The sequence below is a fragment of the Corythoichthys intestinalis genome, chromosome 15 (genome assembly GCF_030265065.1).
Source record: "Corythoichthys intestinalis isolate RoL2023-P3 chromosome 15, ASM3026506v1, whole genome shotgun sequence".
Classification (NCBI taxonomy): domain Eukaryota; kingdom Metazoa; phylum Chordata; class Actinopteri; order Syngnathiformes; family Syngnathidae; genus Corythoichthys; species Corythoichthys intestinalis.
In genome coordinates this window covers 51,319,907-51,346,337 of record NC_080409.1, presented here as the reverse complement: position 1 = coordinate 51,346,337, position 26,431 = coordinate 51,319,907, and the positions used below count along the sequence as shown (strand labels likewise).

Below are 26,431 nucleotides of genomic sequence, written 5' to 3'. Positions count from 1 at the left end.
TGATGGGGGCTCCGTACATATATATGTATCAGTTTGATTTCGGTCTCAGATTTTTTTTGTTGGAAAATATCGGGATATCGGTTAAAAAGTCATTTTCGGACAACTCCGGCTTCGTAAAGTCGAAATCACGTAAGTCGGCCACGTGGCAAGCCAAGGAATACCTGAATTGTTCAATGACAAATGGCGAATCTATTTCATCCTACTCTGATGTGTGGTGAAAATTAGCCAATGAAAGATACTGAAATACTCTTTTAAATTGCGTAAGTGCACCTAATGTGTGGATATCACCTGCTGGGTATAGAAAGACATTATGTACACAGTACAAGTTGCAACTCGTACCTTGGGCGAGGGTTCGCTCTGCTTGTGCTTGCCATTTTCCTTTCCGTTAGCGTTCTCCTGATGTCGAGGTTGGTAGCACGTGCCCTCAATGAAAGCCATATAGTCGTTGTAGGCGCAGGTGGGTCCTGCCAGGATGCCCATGAAGTTGCAGTTGTAGCTGAGGTATTCCAGCAGGCTGGGCATCCGCCTTGAGGGCGAGACGGAAAGACGATATAAATACTGTACGCTAATAGCTGTGCATAGCAACGCATTGGGACTATCAGCTACCCTAACAACGTGGAGTCTTGCGGCCTTACCTCCTGTGCTCTAATACTTTAGTCTAGGGGTGTCAAATGTTCGGCCCGCCTGACAGCAAGGGCGTAGGTTTGCATAGGGACGGTAGGGACATAACACTACCAACTTTTCAGGATGCATAAATCGTCCCCACCAACTTTTAAACAACCCTATTTGCATTATATAATGAGTTCAGTTATTTCAGTAATTTAGATTGTCTTCCCATTAGGGCTGTCAAAATTAACGCGTTAACGCGCGGTAATTTATTTTTTTAATTAATCATGTTAAAATATTTGACACAATTAACGCACATGTCCCTCTCAGACAGTATTCTGCCTTTTGGTAAGTTCTACAGCAAGGCTTTTTGTGCTGTCTAACAGCGAACTCTTGTGGTCGCTTTGCGACATGGTTTATTTTTTTCTTGCCAGTTCAATATGGCTGCACGACGTCTCTGTTGTGCTTATATGATCCTTGGAAAAGATTTGTCCGTAAGTATGGTTGTTGTAAAGAATGTACATATTATGTTAATAAGCGAAATGTTTGTATGAGACGCTTTTTGTTTATGTTTAGTCAACCTGTATAGCGTGCTAAGCTAACGTTGTTGCTAATGCAATGCTTTTGTACTTTTTTTTTGTAGTTTTACGTAAACGGTCTAAAGAGGACAATGGTTTGAGGCCATTTTATTAATAAATCAGATGAAAAAGGAAGAAGTCTGATTATTAAGGCGTCGTTCACTAGCTGTCTAGCTTTGGAAAAAGTAGACGCTTCGGAGTGAGGACAGCATAGACAGATTTAAATGACAGTAGAGTGAAATGCCCACTACAGTCCTTATGTACCGTATGTTGAATGTATATATCCATCTTGTGTCTTATCTTTCCATTCCAACAATTGATTTTACAGAATATATACCAGTATATAATTCACAGAAAAATATGGCATATTTTATAGATGGTTTGAATTGCGATTAATTACGATTAATTAATTTTTAAGCTGTAATTAACTCAATTAAAAATCTTAATCGTTTGACAGCCCTACTTCCCATATGTTGTAAGGATAGAATTAACCCTACCATTATTAAGTGAATTAAATTTTTATTATGTTCAGACTTGCATTTACCCCTTTTCTTGAGCTGAATGTGCCGGTCAATTTTTTTCCCTCTCAAATGCATGTTTGATTGACTGATGACTTGCATTCATTTAAAATGTATTTATTTATTTTCTACATTATTAAGTGAATTACTGTATTTAAGCTTCTTTGTTGTGGTAAGGCGTCGCCACAGTGACTTAAAAACTAGTAACACATTCGACATATTTACGTAAAATAAATGCTAACTGCCCGTTTTTTGGGGTTGTTTTTTTTTTTTTTTGCTTTTAACCAAGAATCGAGACGGTTTTACGCCCATATCTATAAAGAATTCAGAAATGTAAGCATTTATTCACAAGAATTTCAACATAAAAAGCTCTTTCTCTGTGTTTCCACTAGGTCAGCTTTGACGGCGATAGGCCCCTTATGACGTGCCCCGTCAATATCATTATGAAGTCTATGAATTGTCATCAACGTGGCATGCGAACTAAAATGAGTTTGACACCCCTGCATTTACTCCATAAAGTGTACCTGTGGTTCACAATAAACCTCTTCCTTCATCCTTCCTGACATCTCATAATGTCACTTCCACAGTCTGTTGTGCCTCTAATCTCTGCTCTGTTTAAGATGTTGTCATGTTTTAATTCCCTGACCTACTTCTTACATTCTTGCTGAACCTGCGCAGCATGTTTAGGGTGGAAACCAAATCCACTCATTCGCCAACATGATGGATGGAAACTGATGGAGGCATCATTCAGAATGAGGCATGAAACAGGAGGCAAATTTCATTTCAACAAATGATGAACCTCTCCAGAAAGTTAACAGTTATCCGCAATGTTAAGATATCACTGTAAATCCTAATTTTAAGTAGGATATTTTCATCTACTAAATCGCTTATACAGCTAAAGGCTTCATACCAAACTTATGACAAGGTGACAGGCTTATCAGTAAGCGGTGGACAGGAACACCAGTAGGAAGTGACAAGATTTGTGGCTGACTGCTGTTCTTTAAAAAAAAATTTTTTTTTAGTTTTATTATACTGAGTCACTATTTGGTAACGTTGTGTCACTCGATTAACTTGCTGTATAAATTGACACAGACACATGCATGCAACACCGAATATAATGTTGATGTTAAATGTAATTATACTATTTGAAAACTTCACTAAATCTGTTATATCACTACTTAAAAGGGTTGTTCCGATCATGTTTTTTTGCTCCCGATCCGATCTCGATCGTTTTAGTTTGAGTATCTGCCGGTCCCGATATTTCCCGATCCGATTGCTTTTTTTTTTTGCTCCCGATTCAATTCCAATCATTCCCGATAATTTTTCTCGATCATATACATTTTGGCAATGCATTAAGAAAAAAATGAATAAAAAAATATATACATTCAACATACAGTACAGTACACAAGTACTGCATTTGTTTATTATGACAATAAATCCTCAAGATGGCATTTACATTATTAACATTCTTTCTGTGAGAGGGATCCACGGATAGAAAGACTTATATAGATAAATGTGACTTTGTATATTGTGACTAAATATTGCCATCTAGTGTATTTGTTGAGCTGCCCAAATGCATGATGGGAAGTGCAACCATGACTGTGCGTAGTGGTACCAATTGATATATCTTCTCTGCGTTGGGAAATAACATAGGGTGTTAAGAAAAGGATCAATTACTACCTTTCTTCCCCACATTGCTTCCCACAATATTTCTAATCGTAGGGAGTGGGTTTGTAAGGCTTTAGCCAATTAAAGAAAGGCTCCAAAGGCTGCCAAAATTCACTCTACTCATTTTACGCTGCCTTTTAGCTCTATATATAGGTAAAACGGTGCCATTACAGATTGAACGCGACAATGCGTGTGTCGGTCGTGCAGCACATGCGTTAATTGCGTTAAATATTTTAACGTGATGAATTTTTTAAAAAATTAATTACCGCCAATAACGGGATAAATTTGATAACTCTACCTTAAGCCTAAACTAAAGACTCTGGATGAGTTTAACATATTATCTGTAACGTCTGTAACGTTAAATACAATTAGAAAACGATTTAATTAAAAATATATATATATTAGGGCTGTCAAAATTATCACGTTAACGGGCGGTAATTAATTTTTTAAAATTAATCACGTTAAAATATTTGACGCAATTAACGCACATGCCCCGCTCAGACAGATTTAAATGACAGTACAGTCAAATGCCCACTTGTTAATTGTGTTTTGTGGAGTTTTGCTGCCCTCTGCTGGCGCTTGGGTGCGACTGATTTTATAGGCTTCAGCACCCATGAGCATTGTGTTAGTAATTATTGACATCAACAATGGCGGGCTACTAGTTTATTTTTTGATTGAAAATTTTACAAATTTTATTAAAATGAAAACATTAAGAAGGGTTTTAATATAACATTTCTATAACTTGTACTAACATTTATCTTTTAAGAACGACAAGTCTTTCTATCGATGGATCACTTTAACAGAATGTTAACAATGTTAATGCCGTCTTGTTTATTTATTGTTATAATAAACAAATACAGTCCTTATGTACCGCATGTTGAATATGTATATATCCATCTTGTCTTATCTTTCCATTCCAACAATAATTTACAGAAAAATATGGCATATTTTATAGATGGTTTGAATTGCGATTAATTACGATTAATTAATTTTTAAGCTGTAATTATCTGAATTGCGATTAATTGCGATTAATTAATTTTTAAGCTGCAATTAACTCGATGAAAAATTTTAATCGAATATATATATTTAAAAAAGGCGTGTCCGATATTTTTTGGCCGATTCTGATACTTCGAAAATGACGTGATCGGAGTGTTAGGTCCTGTCATCTATTGCAATAAAAACATACCTGAGTCACATACCTGATAGCAAGGTATTTCTGACCTGGAGTCAGCTGTCCATCTGGCTTGGTCAAACCTAGACAAGTGCAAAAAAAAAACAAAAACAAATGAGTGAGGAATAAATATTTAAGGATGCCTTTAAACAGACAAATCCACAAGTCATTATGAGACAATGACAATGAGAAATAATTAGGGCTGTCAAAATTATCGCGATAACGGGCAGTAATTATTTTTTTAAATTAATCACGTTAAAATATTTGACGCAATTAACGCACATGTCCCGCTCAGACAGATTTAAATGACAGTAGAGTGAAATGCCCACTTGTTAATTGTTTTATGGAATTTTGCGGCCTTCTGCTGGCGCTTGGGTGCGACTGATTTTATAGGCTTCAGCACCCATGAGCATTGTGTAAGTAATTATTGACATCAACAATGGCGGGCTACTAGTTTATTTTTTGATTGAAAATTTTGCAAATTTTATTAAAACGAAAGCATTAAGAGGGTTTTTAATATAAACTTTCTATAACTTGTACTAACATTTATCTTTTAAGAACTACAAGTTTTTTTAACCATGGATCACTTTAACAGAATGTTAATCATGTTAATGCCATCTTGTTGATTTATTGTTATAATAAACAAATACAGTCCTTAAGTACCGTATGTTGAATGTATATATCCATCTTGTGTCTTATCTTTCCATTCCAACAGTTTATTTTACAGAATATATGTATATAATTTACAGAAAAATATGGCATATTTTATAGATGGTTTGAATTGCGATTAATCATGATTAATTAATTTTTAAGCTGTAATTAATTCGATTAAAATTTTTTAATCGTTTGACAGACCTAGAAATAATCATTAAAATCAAATGTCATTTAAACTCCTGGTTTTATAAACGAAACTAATATAATCAAATAACAACAAACCAAAGAGCGTAACTTGCAAGAAATGAAACAACTGGAACAGTAACTGAAGAAATTGTTATCACAGAACATGAACTTTGAACGTTAATTACATTTGTATCGCTGCAATGCATGCTGGGAGGCATGAGAAGTGCTATAAGGATCATTTGTGATTCTATTTCATTTAGAAATAATACATTTTCCAAGCTTTGTTTTTTTGGGAGGGAAAGTATTTCACTATCTTTAGATAATCATTTAAGAATATTATCTACAAGCATGCACTTTTATCTATGTGGAAAATAAGTGGGAAACATTGAGGGACGCCAAGCTGTCATATTATGTTCATAAGACTTCATAATGACATTGATGGGTCACATTGCCGATCAATCGGGTCCGATCTAGTCATTTTCAAAGTATCGGAATCGGCAAAAAAATATCGGCCATGCCTTTTTAAATATATATAATTTTTTAAATTAATTCGTTTTCTAATTGTATTTAACGTTACAGATATAATATGTTACACTCATTCAGAGTCTTTTGTTTAGGCTTAAGGTAGGGTTATCAAATTTATCCCGATAACGGCGGTAATTAATTTTTTTATAAATGTATCACGTTAAAATATTTAACGCAATTAATGCATGCACTGCACGACCCACTCATGCATTGTCGCGCTCAATCTGTAATGGCGCCATTTTACCTACATAGAGAGATAAAAGGCAGCGTAAAATGAGTAGAGTGAATTTTGACAGCCTTTGGAGCCTTTTTTTAATTGGCAAAAGCCTTTCTATCCCTCTCCCTACGATTAGAAATATAATGGGAACTAATGTGGGGAAGCAAGGTAGCAATTGATCTTTTTCTTAACACCTTATGTTATTTCCCAACGCAGAGAAGATATATCCATTGGTAGCACTACGCACAGTCATGGGTCCACTTCCCATCATGCATTTGGTCATGGCTACTGTATCATTTACCGAAAGCTCAACAAATACACTAGATGGCAATATTTAGTCACAATATACAAAGTCACGAGTCTTTCTATCCGTGGATCCCTCACACAGAAAGAATGTTAATGATGTAAATGCCATCTTGAGGATTTATTGTCATAATAAACAAATACAGTACTTATGTACTGTATGTTGAATGTATATATTGGTCCGAGTTTTATTCATTTTTTTCTTCATGAATTGCCAAAATGTATATGATCGGGAAAAATTATCGGGAATGATTGGAATTGAATCGGGAGCAAAAAAAAGCAATCGGATCGGGAAATATCGGGATCGGTAGATACTCAAACTAAAAAGATCGGGATCGGATCGGGAGCAAAAAAAAACGATCGGAACAACCCTAGTCACATCCATCGTACACTGCGCCGTGCCTTCAAGTAGGGGGCCTGCCCACATCAAGATGAGTTATTCTCAAACACACGCACGCACGCAGTGATATAACGCCGGATTTAGGTTGAAAAAGTATGAAAGCTGTACCGCATACAAACAGGCAGGGTTGTTTCAGGAGGGATTTGTTCAAATATTCAAGGTAATTAATTTTCGTACCATGCATGCATTTTGAAACGTGAAATAAATCAATTGGACAAATCAACCGCTACGGCATTGGCGTCATAATTCGCAACATTGGGGTAAAATAAATGCTGACTGCCCGGTTTATTGCTTTTAGCCAAGAATTGAGACTGTTTTACGTTCATATCTATAAAGAATTCAGGGATTTAAGCATTTACTCAAGAATTTTCAACGTAATGTGGTGAAAAGGCGGCGCCACAACGGCTTAAAGAATAGCAGCACAATTGACATATTTACGTAAAATAAATGCTAACTGCCCGGTTCTTTGCTCTTTTAACAAATAATTGAGACTGTTTTATGTCCATATCTATAAAAAGAATTCAGGGATTTAAGCATTTATTCATGAGAATTTTCAATGGAAAAGCTCTTTGTCTGTGTTTCTACTCGGTCAGCTTTGACGGAGATAGGCCCCCTACTAATCGGCGCCACGCCCCGTGTCCCGTCAATATCATTATGAAGTCTATGGTATTTCATTAAGAATATTCTATAGTCATGTTTTTGTTGTTTTGAAATTACTTTGTACAGATAAACATTTCCGTCTGTTCATTTTCAACGCCACCTGTCTTATTTTGGTGTCTGCGTTATTTACAACTTGCTATTAGAAGCCGAATTCAAACAAATATTACTTCTCCCCAGATGTCACTGAGTGTTTGGAAAAGAAACTGAGCTACTACTGCTATGGCTAAACAACAGTGTACTGTAGTTAGTGTATGGTCTCTTCTAATACAAGCGGTGGCTGCACTTTTCCAACCACACCTTGGTAACAAATACTTTTAACAGAGTGTGAGTAAATATTTGTCTTGGGAGGTAAAGGTTGTCAATGAGAAACCCAGCATCAGGTTGACAGGCTGTTTTTATTTTTGACCAAATAGGTTTGTGCATAAAATGTTTTTGTCTTGACCTGTCATAGCCAAATAAATGAATCTCGGAGAACCAAAATGCAAAGGCAGCATTACATTGGATTGCATTCATTTTTCCTTCACTAGAAACTGACATAATAGTAATTTTTCAATTGTTTTGCTGTGAACATCGGTTTTCTGGGTACTCTGGTGAAGGGAATGGTATCCTTTCCCATATTTACTGTTTGACTGTTTGTATTACTCCAAGACACCCAATATAAAATAAATAGTAGAGGTGGGAATCTTTGGGCACCTAACGATTCGATTACGATTCAGAGGCTCCGATTCGATTATAAATTGATTATTGATGGACCACAAACCCTCCATCACCCTCCCCCTTTAATTTTTTTGTACACTAGTTGCAAAATTGTTCAAAATAGAGCTGAAACGAATACTCGAGCAATTTGAGTAACTCGAGTTTAAAAGCTGATTCGAGTAATTTTATTCACCTCGAGGAATCGTTTAATTTTGCCAGATCTACGCATCACGTTTTGCCCGGACTACTTTTAATACGGGACAACGCGCTGACGTCACGTGCGTAGAGGAAGAAGCAATAAAAAGAAAAAACACCTTACTGCAGCTGACAGCCGCTACAAACTACGCCGACGCTGCTAAAAACTACGCCCACAGGATGCTAGTGTGGTAGTAGCTAGTGTCCGATGCGTCTCATAGATATCGCATGCATTTAGGACTAGATGCGAAATGACAGACTTGGCCGCGTCTGGGCAGCGTTAGTAAACAGCCGCCATTTTTAAGCAGTAGACTTCTTAGCGCTAATAGTCACTCGCTCATGTAACGTTAGCCCTTCGGTTGGCTAGGTTTCTATAGATTATGACCACTGTCGATGCGTGGGTAACGTGTCTTACATACAGGCTTTATTTAATCTGTAAAAACACAGCGCTGTAGAGTGATAAGGGTGTAAAATTAAAACATAATAAAGCTAACTGTCAGTTTTAGCTCAGTAGTCATTGCTGAATAAAACACCAAGTAGCACTGGTTCCTAATGTGCTCCAATACAGCAAGTATCATACATTTATTTTGAACACTGCAAAAACTCAAAATCCTATCAGTACTTACAGTTTAGACTAACTTAAAACTTAACTAGAACTTAAAACTAGCTTGACACAAATGGAAATTCAATTGAAACAGGTGGGAAAAACACGTAGCTTTCAAGTGATGTATGTTATCAAGCGTAACTACATTTTTAGGTAAAAAAATGTTGTTTTTTTATAAGCTCTAGAAGTTTTTTGAGTGAAAGCAGTGAATTTTTTTCCTAGTCACATCTGAGATGCAATTGTTGGCTGTTTTCAACAATGTACATCGAAAATAAAGACATTGATTGACTGAAAATGGTTCAATATTAGATTAAATGTCTTTTTTTCTCATGTATATTTATAATTGCTCTTTACCTTAAAAAATGTTTTATCCAATTACTCGATTCATCGATAGAATTTTCAGTCGATTACTCGATTACTAAAATATTCAATAGCTGCAGCCCTAGTTCAAAAATCCTACAATTTCAGTATCAAGTTAACTGTTAAAAACAGTCAATAAAATACTTAAGTCACCATTCTGTATCGGCAGCTTTAAACTACATTCAATTAATTTGATGTTGTGAATCAACCATTAAAGTTGTTAAATTTGCTCCCGTTATTCCATAATTTACTTTTGTCTACTTTCGACGAGAAAGTTTTAAAACTCTTTCATCATTTAAAGATAGATTCAAGTCAAGATTTAGCCGATTGGTTTTTTGTTTTTTCCGATAAAAAGTAATTAGGTTCGCTACAACAGAGCCTTCTAGAGAAGTCTACTGCTTTAAGATGGCACCTGTTTACTAGCGCGGGAAAGTGTCATTTCGCATCTAGTCCGTGGTATATGATCTAACACGGCAGTTGTCTGTCATTTCACATCTAGTTCTAGATATATGTGATATCAACCATAGCCGTATGTTGCCGTATGTTTGTAGCAACTAGCAACTGGGCGCTGTTTGTAGCGGCTGACGGCAGCAGCCGTTTTTTTTTTTTTTTTTATCTAGCGGCATGAGTTGAACATGATATTTACTCTCGGTCCGTTCTTCATTGCATCCTGAAGACCGTGCTGACTGTGTTTTATTTCTGCTTTACCTGGTATAATTCAAGAATCGGAATTTGAATGTTTGTGAATCGTTCGCGAATCTTCCACGGCCGAAATGAGAATAATCTAAGAATCGGAAATTTCGCACGCCTCTAATAAATAGCATTTATATCATAGTGTAAGAAAAACAAGCAGAATGTATTTGATATTACAGAGTTGGAATGATTGGAAATTGCAGCTCCAAGACAACTGGCAGATAAGGGCATAACAGATACAGGATGCCTTCTGATCACGGAAGCCCAACGCACGCGTCATGCAGTTGACCAGAAGGTGATGGGCAAGACATCTACAAGTCCACTTCTGCACGGCCAAATCCTGTAATCAGCTCTTCTGGACAGTCCAGAACAAATGGCGGTACATCCCGTTTTGCAGCAAGGAACAAGGGTTGGGAATCTCTGGCATGAAGCTGATTCGATATGTATCTAGATACTCAGGTTACGATTCGATTAAAAAAACGATACATTTTTAAGGCCGATACGATACGAATGGATACAGTTTAAGAACGATACGGTTCGATACAGAGTGAAAACGATATGATAGTAAACATTTGTTGTGTGTGTTCGTACAGTATTTTAAACATATGAAAAAAGATTAAAGATTAAATTAACAAAATTTCATACCAATGCTATGTTTTATTTTTTTATGAAAAAAAAAGCTTACTATATGACCATCATTTTGTTGGATGGGATTGATAATAAAATATAACTCAAGTGACAGACAACAATAAAGTGCAGTAATTTAATTACTGTATTTCCTGCTGTTTTGAACACAATAGGTGCAAAGTGCAAACTTTCAACATGAACAACTTACTAGGAGTGGGAACCTCTTGGTACCTCACAATACGATACGATTTGCGATACAAAGCTCACGATAACGATGATCTGACGATACAACGATTATCGATACATTGGTCAGGAAATCATTCTAGGATATTCTACAAACAACTAATAACCAGAAAAACAAGCTTCTGCTGTGAATTGGAATGAGTTTATCACTAGTAGACGTCCAATCCATTTGAAGTGGGACGGTGGCAGTACGTTCGCTGCCATCGCTCTCACTTCAAACGGATTGAACGTCTATGGCCGTCAGTGGAAGCCAATGCCAGGCAATTAGGTAATTTTGGGCCATTTAAGGTCTCACTGGAACAGCACCAAACAAAAGTTCCAGCATCACCACTTTGTCCAATGCAGATTCTTGACTCTTGACACCTTGTCCAATGCAGATTCTTGACTTTTGACAAGGTGATGATGCTGGAACTTTAGTTTGGTGCCGTTCCAGGGAGATTTACAAAGATGATTGCCTGAAGAAGACATCAAAATTCATTTTGGGCCATTTAAGGTCATTTACCTGTTGATTTTCAGTTACTTCCTGTTGATTTTGGGGTATTTTATGGATCACTTCCTGTTTATATTGAGTTACAGAACAGGAAGTGACCTGGGAATCACCCAAATGAACAGGCAGTGACTCAAACTCAACAGGAAATGACCTGTAAATGCCCTAAAATGAACACTAAGTGACCTGGAAAACCGGACAGAATGACTGTGAATGCTCTGGTTTCGAATGAACGAATGTTCCCAGTCTAAATGGATCGGGCGTCAAGCACCGTCAATAGCAGCCTTAGAGTTAACTGAGACACTATGATGTTGGAAGATTTTGGTAGCAACCTTTTTTTTTTTCAACATTGACACCTTTTTAAAACGATATCTTGATTCTTGGCAGGAGCATATCGATAACCTTTTCGGACACAAAGTATCACGATATATCACCATTGTGATATTTTGTCACACCCCTACAACTTACAAGCAAAAAATATTGGATATATGCAGCAGCTCTAGAAAAAAAGAATAAACCTGCTAGTATTATCATAAATAAATAATAAATTATGCTTTACCTCTGGTATAACTGGGGGAATAAAAACATGGGATTTTAGATAGACAGGTCTATAATCATTACTTTAACTTTATACACAGCAAAGTCATTCACTTATGCCTGTGCTTCCACATTTTTTTTATTCCTCATCACTGTCTATATCTTTTTTGAAGGGCAGATTTTTCAAGATCAACTGATTCACATGTTCATGTTTAAGTAGACTGCGTTTCGTGGAAACAATATGCCGCCCTTTCCATCATTGTAGTGGGTTAATTTTTAGGGTTAAAAACTCACAATCTCTGTACTGCTTCACACTTCACACTAGCTCTGTCCCATGCGAACAGATCAAGATGCCTTCGTCACTTCAAAGTCCGACTTTTGTTTTCCTGGGTGCGTTGAAAATCAATCGCTGCACATCGCTGGTGTGGTGCGCAAACTTTCTATTGTTTTAGCATGTTGCTTCGTTGCCACTACTAGTTTTGTTTTGGGCTGTGAAGAAAACGCTACGGAGCATGCGTTACAGTTGTTTTGTTAGCTCTCGCGTTGTTATGACACACCCGTGACGATCTGGTAATGACAGCGACTACTAGCGGTTCTGCCGAACAGAATGGGAAGTTGAGGCAAGCACGACGGCGATCACAATCTAAGTGCGCTGTGTGGTGAATGACACAAGCGCAGCATGTGAGTTAAAAGCTAAATTATCATATTAAGTAATGCATTGAACTAAGCATTAGAAGCCGATTCTTGTGCTCGCGATAGCCGAATTCTATCTCTACAATCGGTTCATTGAATATTTAATGGCTAATTACTGTCGAATAGTAACTTTACGATCGAACCAGCTGTATCTCTCGCCTGTAAAACCGGATATCCGGTCGTATCGGTTTATCGTTCTCAAGCTTACAAGGAACGCCTGATAACAAGAAAACTCCACGGCCGAGAGTTTGAACGCTCAGCGCTGAGGCTGACAAAATCTCCAACTCTGGTTGCCTTGGCAACAGTGACACACAGACTCATCGGCCCAGCCTGCAACGGAAAATTACTCTAAACAAAATTCAAACACACCCTTCTCCCGGACCGCAGCCCCGCCTCACTTGAGCCTTCAAAAGACTAAATTCTTTAGCTAGTGCGGCCTTTTCTCGGGAATCTTTCGTTTATAGCGACTCTGGATCCAGTCTGCCTCCTCGCCCGGGTCTCTTTGCTATTTTGCCTTGCTGTACGATTGCTGTCGACTTGGAATAAGTTGTCAACTTGTGTTTCGAAGCCTTTTTCCAGCTTTTAAAACGGAGTCGGTGCAAAGGGTTAAAACTAAGGTGAACGCGCGGAGCTTGGCCTTTTGGCCAAGTTGTTAGATTTCCGCCGGCCCGGGTTTTTGGAATTACGCTCGCACGATTCTGATGGTTGGGCTGGCATGATTCCGGCAATCTGGCTAAAAGGTCAAATTCCAACATCTGCTTTCATCCGACATTCCCTCTAAAATTCATTTTAGCATTAATATAAGACTAAATCCTAGGCGTGAACATGAGCGTGAATGCTAATTTGACGCACTTTGAGAAATTTCAAAAAGCGCACCCACAAACACAAAAACATCTGTTGATTTTTTGTGAATTCACATATGCACTCAAATGTAGCAAGTAACTCGTCATCCTAGGTGATAGAAGCTACTACTTGTTCCAAAAAGTCTGATACTGGTGGCCTGTTGACATTATGTGGCTTGGCCTTGTCTGGACAGAATGTAATGGATGCTCCAGCTTTAAATGCATCCATCCTCTTGCAAAATTGAACCTGTGTTTTAAGTCAGCCATTTAACCGTTTAACAGAGCACGAGAGCATAGCGGGTCATTGCTTTGTTACATAACAGCATTTGGACTCTTTGCACTGGTTCACTGGTCCTTTGCTTGGAAATGTGAGCGCTTAATCTGTTTTTGAAACTTTTCAGGAGAAAAAAGGTAGTCATGTTGCCATGGATTAAAGGGGGGGAACTTTTTTTTTTTAACTGAAACAATTTCTGAAGAACATTGCCGAGACTAAACTTCCAAGGGGATAATATTGTCAAGGTGGTATTAGAGGTGCTTGATTCAGTCAAGGTAAATCAACACGTTTTCAGTGTAAATTTATTTCGACAATACTTCAAAAAACTTATGCAGTAATAAACAAGAAAAGTGGGGGGGGGGAAAGGGTCAAAGAACAACACGTGTCATTTTTTTAGTAATTAGAGTTGGAAATATTTCTTATACAGTATCCAGACAGCCGTTTAGAGTGAGAGAAATAAATACCGTAATTTTCGGACTATAAGCCGCTACTTTTTTCATTCATTTTGAATCCTGCGGCTTATAGTCCAGTGCGGTTTATTTGTTTATTTATTTAGATTAATAGGTAACACTTTATTTGACAGCGGCATCATAAGACCGTCATAATAATGACATGACACTATCACGGGTATTACTGAATGTTTATGGCAGATGTCATTAAGTGTCATCCGGCAAATTATGTCACTAACTCCGTTTATGTCCAGCTCAGATCTTTTACATCCATTCAAAAGTGAGGTCATCTGCCGGATAATACTAAACGACATGTTATAAGTAGGGTTGTTCCAATCATGTTTTTTTGCTCCCGATCCGATCGTTTTAGTATGAGTATCTGCCGATCCCGATATTTTCCGATCCGATTGCTTTTTTTTTTTTTTTTGCTCCCGATTCAATTCCAATCATTCCCGATAATTTTTCCCGATCATATACATTTTGGCAAAGCATTAAGAAAAAAATGAATAAAACTCGGACAAATATATAAATTCATCATACAGTACATAAGTACTGTATTTGTTTATTATGACAATAAATCCTCAAGATGGCATTTACATTATTAACATTCTTTCTGTGAGGGGGATCCACGGATAGAAAGACCTGTAATTCTTAAAGGATAAATGTGACTTTGTATATTGTGACGAAATATTGCCATCTAGTGTATTTGTTGAGCTTTCAGTAAATGATACTGCAGCCATTTAACTTCTGCCCAAATGCATGATGGGAAGTGCAACCATGACTGTGCGTAGGGGCAGCAATTGATATATTTTCTCTGCGTTGGGAAAGAACATAGGGTGTTAAGAAAAAGATCAACTACTACCTTTCTTCTCCACATTGCCTCCCACGTTATTTTTAATTGCTGAGAGAGGTATTGTAAGGCTTTAGCCACATAAAAAATGGCTCCAAAGGCTGTCAAAATTCTCTCTGCTCATTATACGCTGCCTTTTAGCGCTATCTATAGGTAAAACGGTGTCTTTATAGATTGAACGCAACAATGCGTGAGTGGGTCGTGCAGCGCATGCGTTAATTACTTAACGTGATTAATTTTAAAAAATTAATTACCGCCGTTAACACAATAAATTTGATAGCCCTACTTTAAGCCAAAACTACTCTGGATGAGTGTAAGACATTTTGTCTGTAACATTAAATACAATTAGAAAACGATTTAAATAAGATACATACACATATATACAGTACTGTGCAAAAGTTCTAGGCAGGACACCTGCCTAAAACTTTTGCACAGTACTGTATATTTTTATTATATTATGAATATACAGGATATACTGTATGTATATATTTTCCCCAAGTGAAAGCTTCCATGATCCTAATAAATTTAATGATGAAAAAAATATATAGGACACCTGCCTAAAACTTTTGCACAGTACTGTATATTATATATATATATATATATATATATATACACAGTGTATATACATTAAAAAAAGGCATGTCCGATATTTTTTTGCCGATTCCGATACTTTGAAAATGACGTGATCGGACTCGATCGATCGGCATCTCGATCGATCAGGACATCTTTAGTTATAAGCATTCATTAATGCTCATGACAGTGTCATATCATAATAAGTCTTATGGCGCCACTGTCATGCCAGTATTATTGCACCACTGTCAAATAAAGTGTTGCCAAATACCATAACTAGCAATTAATGAAACAACTAGAACAGTAACTGACGAAATAATTAGCACAGAACATGAATTTTGATTGTTATTTACATATGTAGCAATGTATGCATACATGTATGCAATGCATGCTAGGAGGCATGTTATACGACAACAGAGTTAACAGCAGTACCGGTTTTATCTTTTGGTGTAAATATCCCATATTACAGTGAGGACAGCTGTGGCTTATAGTCCAGTGCGGCTTATCCATGACCAAATGTCGTTTTCGTGTCAAATTTACTGGGTGGCGGCTTATCGTCAGGTGCACCTTAAATTGCGAAAATTACGGTAAGTACAGGCAGCTCCTCTATTCTCTCCTCTCTGTCTGTAACTGTCACCTTACGCTTAGATATTATCAGCTTTTAACTTAATTTAACAGCATTCAGTAATAGAGAGTAGACCTTTGAACAATGCAGGAGAAATGATGCAGATAGTCTGAACCTTAAGATTTTAGTTCATGGGATGTTTTAGAACTTGTGTGACTGTCAGTGTGAGTGGATGTCTCACCCGATCCTGCAGCAGTGCGCTATAGGCACACAGTAAGGAGTTCAGCCTCTCCCGTATGGAGTGGACTAAACCATTTTCGGAGAAGGAAGGGGTGAGAGAAAGGTTCTTATATGTAAAAAGCACAATATTGCGTGACTAAAATGAGAACAGATTTTACTTTGAATAAAGTCTACAGCTCCAAAAAATACTTATTGTGTCTGAAATTGCTGAGAGGGACATCTGAGCAGAGGAAGGTGACGTGTAAAATGAAACATTGGCCCCTCTTCTCTCATGTACAGTGCCCTCCATAATTATTGGTCCCAAAGCACACGGTCTTCAGGCTTCAACTGGGACTGTGTGCTTTGCTCAGATGAGACCAAGATTGAGCTTTTTGGCAAGTGGGTCTGGCGTGCCACGAAAGATGCGCATGCTGAAAAGCACCTCATACCCACTGTGAAGTATGGGGGCGGGTCAGTGATGCTGTGGGGCTGTTTCGCTTCCAAAGGCTCTAGGAACCTTGTTAGGGTGCATGGCATCATGAATGCTTTGAAATACCAGGACATTTTAAATCAAAATCTGTTGCCCTCTGCCCGAAAGCTGAAGATGGGTCGTCACTGGGCCTTTCAGCAAGACAATGACCCTAAACATATGGCCAAATCTACACAGAAATGGTTCACCAGACACAAAATCAAGCTTGTGAAACATTATAGGAGAAGATTAGGTGCTGTTTTGTTGGCAAAAGGGGGTTGTACAAAGTATTACCACCAGGGGTGCTAATAAGGGATTTTTTCCCTACTGAATAAATGCACTTGTTTTGAAGGTTGGATTTTTCTCTTTTTTTCCATTAAGGTCCCATATTATTTGAATTAAAAAAATATATTAGAAAGTAAAAAACACATCTTAACCAGGGGTGCCGATAATTATGGAGGGCACTGTATTATCACCCACCAGTACCCCCTGCTGATTGAATTTGGAAAACGTCTTACCGTCATGTATTTCGAAAGCCAGGCTTGTAATCTTCTGCGTTATCACCATCATGGGCCTGATGAAGACAAGAACACACAAGCCGCTCAGCGCTGTCTAGATCTTTTAACCGGCCGCTTAAACATAATTAAATCCTTCATTGAAATGCTCGTTGAGAAGAATCCTCTTAAAATGGAAGCCCTCATTTTTTGGTGGGGTATGCTTTACGACAAGGGCGTAGGTTGACATAAGGACGGTATGGACATAACACTCCTAACTTTTCAGGATGCTGAAATTGTCCTCATTTTAAGCAACCTTATTTCCATTATATAATGAGTTCAGTTACATAGGTAATTTAGATTGTCTTCCCATATGTATACTAGACCATACCATTATTAAGTAAATTATTTTCATTATGTTCAGATTTACATAGATCCTTTTCACTTTCTGAATGTGCCGGTCCATTCCCCCCCTAACCCCCCCCCCCCCAAACGTACGTTTGATTGGCTGATAACTTGACACCCCCCCCCCCTGCCACACAGATACACACTCACACAGCCCCGACAGAAATACAGTACAACATGCCGCCTACTCCGAAGAGGGATATTAGATTTTTTTATCGGCCAGCACCAGCCACTGTAAATAATGTAAAAAGACGTCAATATTGTGGATGTGGGGGAAACACCACAAATTTTGCTACTGTAAGTCCAACCTGTATCTGAGTTAGCCTTACAATAAACTGTGTGAACATGCTAACCTGTAAAACTACTGCTGTCAGGACTCAGGCCAGCCTCCACAGGGAACAACGAAGTCAAGCTAGCCGTCCGTCTTTTGGATCATTGATTGCATTATGTGCATTACGGTAATGCAACGCGGTGGCTTCTGAGTGAAAGTCGGTTCATTAAAAAAATCGGCGAGCAGTGTTGTTTTCGTAAATGATGACGATAATGAAAATATTTTGTCAACGAACACTTTTTTCATGACGATGACAATATAACAAGCTAAAAACTTTTTTTAAAATATGTTCACAATGTGTGACATTCTAATTAGGGTTGTTCCGATCATGTTTTTTTGCTCCCGATCCGATCCCGATCGTTTGAGTATCTGCCGATCCCGATATTTCCCGATCCGATTGCTTTTTTTTTTTTGCTCCCGGTTCAATTCCAATCATTCCCAATAATTTTTCCCGATCATATACATTTTGGCAATGCATTAAGAAAAAAATGAATAAAACTCGGACGAATTTATACATTCATCATACAGTACATAAGTACTGTATTTGTTTATTATGAGAATAAATCCTCAAGATGGCATTTACATTATTAACATTCTTTCTGTGAGAGGGATCCACGGATAGAAAGACTTGTGACTTTGTATATAGTGACTAAATATTGCCATCTAGTGTATTTGTTGAGCTTTCAGTAAATGATACTGCAGCCATTCAACCCAAATGCATGATGGGAAGTGGACCCATGACTGTGCGTAGTGCTATCTATCTTCTCTGCGTTGGGAAATAACATAAGGTGTTAAGAAAAAGATCAATTACTTCCTTTCTTCCCCACATTGCTTCTCATGATATTTCTAATTGTTGAGAGAGAGATTGTAAGGCTTTAGCCAATTAAAAAAAAGGCTCCAAAGGCTGCCAAAATTCACCCTACTCATTATACGCTGCCTTTTAGCAATCTATATAGGATAAACGGTGCCATAACAGATGGAGCGCGACAATGCGTGAGTGGGTCATGCAGCGCATGCATTAATTGCGTTAAATATTTTAACATGATACATTTAAAAATTTTTTAAAAATACCGCCGTTATTGGGATAAATTTTATAATCCTACCTTAAACCTAAACTAAAGACTCTGGATAAGTGTAACTTATTATGTCTGTAACGTTAAATACAATTAGAAAATAATTTAATAAAAAAAAAAAAAAAAAAATTAAAATAAGGCATGGCTGATATTTTTTTGCCGATACCGATACTTTGAAAATGACGTGATCGGATCGGGATGCCGATCGATCGGGACATTTCTAATTCTAATGTGTAGTAAGTCTGCATCTTAGCAGTGTCCGGTTGTGTCACTCATGTGATGTGTCGTCTCCAGTCTCCATGCACGCTTCCACACACGGTAATATATATTTTTTTATCTTAGCCAAAGAGAATATGTAATGTTGCTTTAGCCTTTAAGGTCTGTGCTGTGTGATCATCACACACTAAACGTAACTCTTAGTGTTAGCATATCTTTCGCGTTAGCATTAAGCTGATACTAATGGTGAGTGCCCTCCTAAACTCTCTGACAACTTTTTTTACATATAGTTCGTGGCATCCAGGTGGGTATAATTAAGTGAAAATAAAGTACTGTTTTCCTGATGAGTGTGTATTATCACCAAGGTGGCGTCGTCCTTGTAGATGCTACAATATGTGCTCATTTGCCAATCGAAATACTTGGAAACCTTACTGTATTTATTTTTGGAGGAACATTTTTTTAATTTTCCAGGCAAAAATTTTTCTTGTAAATGTCCACTAAAACTCGACGGAATTGCTTTTGGGTTTTGGTGCTGTTCCAGTGAGACCTTAAATGGCCCAAAATTACCTAATTGCCCCGCATTGACTGTCACTGACAGCCATAGATGTTCAATCCGATTGAAGTGGGCACCAAACAAAAAGTTCCAGCCTCATCACCTTGTCCAATGCAGATTCTTGACTCTTGACAATGTAATGATGCTGGAACTTTTGTTTGGTGCCGTTCCAGTGAGATTTAGAAAGATGACTGCCTGAAGGTCTCACTGGAACAGCACCAAAAAAAAAAGTTTCAGCATCATCACCTTGTCCAATGCAGATTCTTGACTCTTGACAAGGTGATGATGCTGGAACTTTTGTTTGGTGCCGTTCCAGTGAGATTTACAAAGATGACTGCCTGAAGAAGACATCAAAATTCCCCTCAGTCCTTGATGATATGGGGCTGCATGTCAGGCAAAGGCACTGGGGAGATGGCTGTGGTTAAATCTTCAATAAAACCCCAAGTTTACATTGAAATTTTAGACAGCTTTCTTATCCCTTCAATTGAAAATATGTTTGTCATTTTTCAAGATGACAATGCATCATGCAACAGAGCTAAAACCGTTAAAGCATCCATTAGGGAAAGAGTCATCCAGTCAATGTCATGGCCTGCAAATAGCCCAGATCCCAACCGTATTGATAACCTGTGGTGGAAATTTAAAAAAATTGTCCACAGCATGTCACTTGCATGGATGATCTGGCAACTGCAATCAAAGAGAGTTGGCACCAAATTGATGAAGAATACTCATCAAGTCCATGCCTCAGAGACTGCAAGCTGTCATAAAAGCCAGAGGTGGTGTGACTAAATACTAGAGATTTGATTGTTATTTCTTTGTTTGTTTCTCATGATTCCATATTTTTCCTCAGAATGGAGTGATTCCATATATTTATATCCCTGCACTAGCTCTATAAAATTAACATTTACTGACCACCACAATGTTTTTTATTCATTTCTTTTAGTGTTTCTGAATGCTAAAGAGTTGCACTTTAGAACTAATTCATTATTTTACAAGCTTTTTATCCGAGTTTGTTCTACATGATAAAATGTCTGAGTGAGTGCTCGTCCGAGACTGGTGATTGCATACTTTTTGCTAAGGGTTGTATTATGGTGGAAGATTTTGATAACAAATTGTTGGTTCTTTTTTTTTTTCATTGACACCTTTTTAAAACGATATCTCGATTCTTGGCAGGAGCATATTGATAACCTTTTGGGATACAAAGTATCACGATTAGGGCTGTCAAACGATTAAAAATTTTAATCGAGTTAATTACAGCTTAAAAATGAATTAATCGTAATTAATCGCAATTCAAACCATCTATAAAATATGCCATATTTTTCTGTAAATTATTATTGGGATGAAAAGATAAGACACAAGACGGATATATATATATATATATATATATATATACGGATATATTAACATTATTAACATTCTCTTAAAGCGATCCACGGATAGAAAAACTTGTACTTCTTAAAAGATAAATGTTAGTAAAAGTTACAGAAATTTTATATTAAAACCCCTCTTAATGTTTTGGTTCTATTAAAATTTGTAAAATTTTCAATCAAAAAATAAACTAGTAGCTCGCCATTGTTGATGTGATTACACCATGCTCACTCCCCAAACCCATAAAATCATTTGGACCCAAGCGCCAGCAGAGGGCGCCAAATAACAAAAAACAAGTAACAAGCGGACATTACACTTCTGTCATTTTAATCTGAGCGGGGCATGTGCGTTAATTGCGTCAAATATTTTAACGTGATTAACTAAAAAAATTAATTACCGCTCGTTAACGCGATAATTTTGACAGCCCTAATCACGATATATCACCATTTCGATATTTTGTCACACCCATACTGTCAACCTTAATTTTGGACTAAAACCCTTAAATTTTGAAATAAAACTAACACATTTTGGAGTGACTAAAATATGACTAAGACTAACAAGTATTTTTTCCAAACGACTCAGACGAAAATTAAAAGGGCAGCTTTTGTGTAGAACAAAGGACACCATTTCAATTAGGGGTGGGAACTGGGAACCTCTTGGTACCCCATGATACGATACGATTTCCGATATGAAGCTCACGATAACAATGATCTCACGATATAGCAATACAGCGATTATCGATACATTGGTCAGGAAATCATACTCCAAAAAAACTAATAAACAGAAAAAACAAGGTATATTCATCCTTCTGCTGTAAGTTTATGTCCAGTCCATTTGAACTGGGAGGGTGGCAGCAAATTAACCCCTCCCACTTCAAACAGGCCCCTCCCACTTCTATAGACATCAGTGGCAGCTAGGCATGTGCCGGCGTGATATTTTGACGGTACGATAACCTTGAGCAAAAATACCGCGGTTTCACGGTATTGCAATTATAGCTCCCAAAAATTTTGAGATGTATGTGTTGAAAAAAAAAAACGTTTCTCCATTGAACAGGATTTTTTTTTTCCAGACCATAGTTGCAAATTGAAACATGAATATATTGTTAAAATAAATAAATTATCAATAAAAAATGTATTTTAAATAAAATTAAACTAAATATAACTTACAGACTATACGCACAGCCACAGCTCAAGTTGCTCAAGATTAGAGCAAGAACAAAATAATTTCTATAAAAAGTAATAACACTTCTGAATAATTTTTTTTTTTTTCATTTATACTGCATGACTTTTTTTTTTTTTTTTTTGAGGGTGGAAAAGCTTAAGTGAAGTTTCGCCATTTTCAGCCACTGTGTCAACTCTAGTCTACATGATGTCATGCCTTTTGTGTTAAAAAGAACAAAGAATTCATAAGTTAGTTAAAAATGTATGAGCTAGTAAAAATGTCAATATTGTTGTAGAAAGGTTTCATCTAAAAAAAAAAAACAACATTGGGAGTGAGACCTCTCCTTGATCCAGCGAACGTGGATTTGTGCTTAGGGCAAGATCATCTTTCGCAATTAGCGATCTTTGATGCTATCACTTTTTCCCCTTCATTCAAGCGAATCAAGCTTGTTTTCTCACTCTGCGGCTGTCACACTCAACGAAGTTGCTCTCCCAGCTAAGCCTAGGCAAACATTCATCTTTGTAAGCTTTTAGTTAGTTTGTATATTGAATTTGAAAGGAAAATGTGTGTTTTGTTTTTGGCGAACTTTTTCCATGGTGCTAATCTGTTGAAGCTACTCACATGGAAAAATCTAATTGTACAACATTTTAAATGTATTCATTTTGTATATTACACTAACCACGATTTGAGAGCTCAATAAATTGAAGAACAGTACGCATTATGTTTGGAGTATTTGTTTTTGGGTTAGCTGGCTGGATAGCCGATAGCGTCACTTTCACACACAGCAACAAACGGGAGGGGGTGCGCCAAGCCGCTTCTGGCTGCATTTTTGACACAAGAAAAATAGCGAATACCGTACTACGGTCTGACGGGAAATTTTAGTGGTTTTGAAACCGCGACGTTTTCACACCACGGTAAACCGTGAAACCGGTAACCGGCACATGCCTAGTGGCAGCCAATTAATGCCAGGCAAGGAGGTGATTTTGGGCCATTTTAGGTCATTACCTGTTAATTTTCAGTCACTTCCTGTTGATTTGGGGGCATTTTATAGGCACTTCCTGTTAATTTTGGGTTACAGAACAGGAAGTGAGCCGGGAATCCCCAAATGAATAGGCAGTGACTCAAACTCAAAAGGAAGTTATCTGTAAATGCCCTAAAATGAACAGAAAGTGACCTGTTAATGCCTTGAAAATCGGAAAAAGGGACTGTCAATGGCTGCCATTGAGTTAACTGAAACACTATTATGTAGTAAAATTTTTGTAGCAACTTGTTGGTTCCTTCTTTTATCTTTTTTTTTTCTTTTTTTTTTTTCAAACACTGATCCCTTTTGAAAACGATATCTCGATTCTTGGCATGTGCGTATCGATAACCTTTTGGGATGCAAAGTATCACGATATGTCACCATTTCGATATATTGTCACACCCCTAATTTTAATTGTATTTCTTTCTCTTCAAATATTGAGAGGCCAACCATCTTCCTGAAACAGAACGTGTCCAACTTTATAAGTTCCACTACTTACACATAAAAAACAAACATAAGCTATTCATGAAAGGGATAAAATGCTTGGTCCTGCAAAGGAAATAAGAGGGAAGAGGAGATGAAAGAGTGAAATTGGTGCTCTCCAACAGGCGATATTGGTTTGGATTCGGTTGCCAAGCAACAAGCCACCCCCACCTTGCAGAGAGTGCTAGCAGTCTGCTTGAATTGTCACAAAAGTGTGGAGGGAAACTAACCATGAATCCCTGAGAAAATAGTCTACAGACACCGATGAACGTGTGACACATTTCTGTTTAGCTGGCTCGGTGTGATATAAAACACATAATCCTTACTCCAATCCATTGTTACGCGTCATCCTATAGCGCGTGTCTGGTGCTTACCCGGTAAAATCAGCAGAGTACATCCCGTAATCAAACACATAGACGCGTGTGATCTGACACACGATCAAATAGCCGAGCGTCACGATGAAGCAGTACCTGTGCAAAGAGAGAGAAAAAACAAAAAGATTGTTAAATCCTAGTTGATGTCTTATGGAGGTTTATGAATGTAAAGGCACACAGATGAAAGCTTCATCTTGTACTTATTTATTCGAAGTGAAAATAAAGCAGTACGCTCTCTTTGCTGTCACGCAATGAAGACAGGCAGGATTGAACATGACATTTCAATTTTAAAAATGCCAACTATGAAATCATGAGCGGTAGTTCATGTTTTTTTGCTCCCGATCCGATCCCGATGATTTTAGTTTGAGTATCTGCCGATCCCGATATTTCCCGATCCGATTGCTTTTTTTTTTTTTTGCTCCCGATTCAATTCCAATCATTCCCGATAATTTTTCCCGATCATATACATTTTGGCAATGCATTAAGAAAAAAATGAATAAAACTCGGACGAATATATACATTCAACATACAGTACATAAATACTGTATTTGTTTATTATGACAATAAATCCTCAAGATGGCATTTACATTATTAACATTCTTTCTGTGAGAGGGACCCACGGATAGAAAGACTTGTAATTCTTAAAGGATAAATGTGACTTTGTATATTGTGACTAAATATTTGTGTTTATTGCACTGTACAATCCACTTGTGTGTTGATTATTGTGCCGTCAGTTTGCATTGTTTTACATTGGCACTGATATGCTGTTAACCATAACCCGAAATTCAGAAGTTTTGACATGAGGCTTGATCTTAGAGTTAGCGGGGTTTAGTTGGTCTGTGGAGCTGATTTCAACAAATTCCAAGCAGTTTGTCAGATATTTGTTAGTTTCAGGGCTCCGGAGTGATTAAGCTAGCGCAAAATTCTGATATTCCCCTTTAAATTCAATCATCGGAAAGTCAATTACATGTGATGACATTTTTCTGTTGTCATTCTTATGTTGAGGCGGCAAAGGGAGAAAAATGGGTCAAAAGTAACTGATAGATTATTAAAGTAACTAAATTACTTTAAAAGTAATGAAGTAATCAGTAAAGTAACTAGATTACTTTTTTGAGGCTTAATCAGTAATCGGTAATTAAATTACTTTTTCAAGTAATCTGTGACAACACTGATTATAGTACATGCAATCTTTCATATGATAAGTAATGTGTTGAAATTAGGGCTGTCAAAATTATCGCGTTAACGGGCGGTAATTAATTTTTTCAATTAATCACCATTTGACGCAATTAACGCACATGTCCCGCTCAGACAGATTTAAATGACAGTAGAGTGAAATGCCCACTTGTTAATTGTTTTATGGAATTTTGCGGCCTTCTGCTGGCGCTTGGGTGCGACTGATTTTATAGGCTTCAGCACCCATGAGCATTGTGTAAGTAATTATTGACATCAACAATGGCGGGCTACTAGTTTATTTTTTGATTGAAAATTTTACAAATTTTATTAAAACGAAAGCATTAAGAGGGTTTTTAATATAAACTTTCTATAACTTGTACTAACATTTATCTTTTAAGAACTACAAGTTTTTCTAACCATGGATCACTTTAACAGAATGTTAATCATGTTAATGCCATCTTGTTGATTTATTGTTATAATAAACAAATACAGTCCTTAAGTACCATATGTTGAATGTATATATCCATCTTGTGTCTTATCTTTCCATTCCAACAGTTTATTTTACAGAATATATGCATATAATTTACAGAAAAATATGGCATATTTTATAGATGGTTTGAATTGCGATTAATCATGATTAATTAATTTTTAAGCTGTAATTAACTCGATTAAAAAATTTTAATCGTTTGACAGCCATAGTTAAAATATGAAGCGAAAAAAGCTTCTCATAAAATGAATTTTATGTATTTTTGTACCGAAGCTTTGGATATAGAGATAACTGAACCGATTGTTTTCCCATAATGCATCACTGATTCCACTTTAGAAACAATACAATTCACACGCTCAATCCCTATTAGACGTGGGTTCAGTACAAAAAGACGAGGCCTCCACAACAGGGCGTCACTATGGAAATGCTCAAGAAC

General features: G+C 37.2%; 1 protein-coding gene across 1 annotated transcript in view; it reads right to left on the bottom strand.

Moving 5' to 3' along the window:
• Nucleotides 1–26,431, bottom strand: part of mboat2a (membrane bound O-acyltransferase domain containing 2a) — a 120,897-nt gene that overhangs the window by 17,278 nt on the left and 77,188 nt on the right. The window contains exons 4-7 of the mRNA XM_057858803.1: nt 24,336–24,431; nt 17,378–17,433; nt 4,570–4,624; nt 340–526 (exon numbers count right to left, since the gene is read on the bottom strand). Of these exons, the coding sequence (XP_057714786.1) occupies nt 340–526; nt 4,570–4,624; nt 17,378–17,433; nt 24,336–24,431 (394 nt within the window). The remainder of the gene's footprint in view (nt 1–339; nt 527–4,569; nt 4,625–17,377; nt 17,434–24,335; nt 24,432–26,431) is intronic.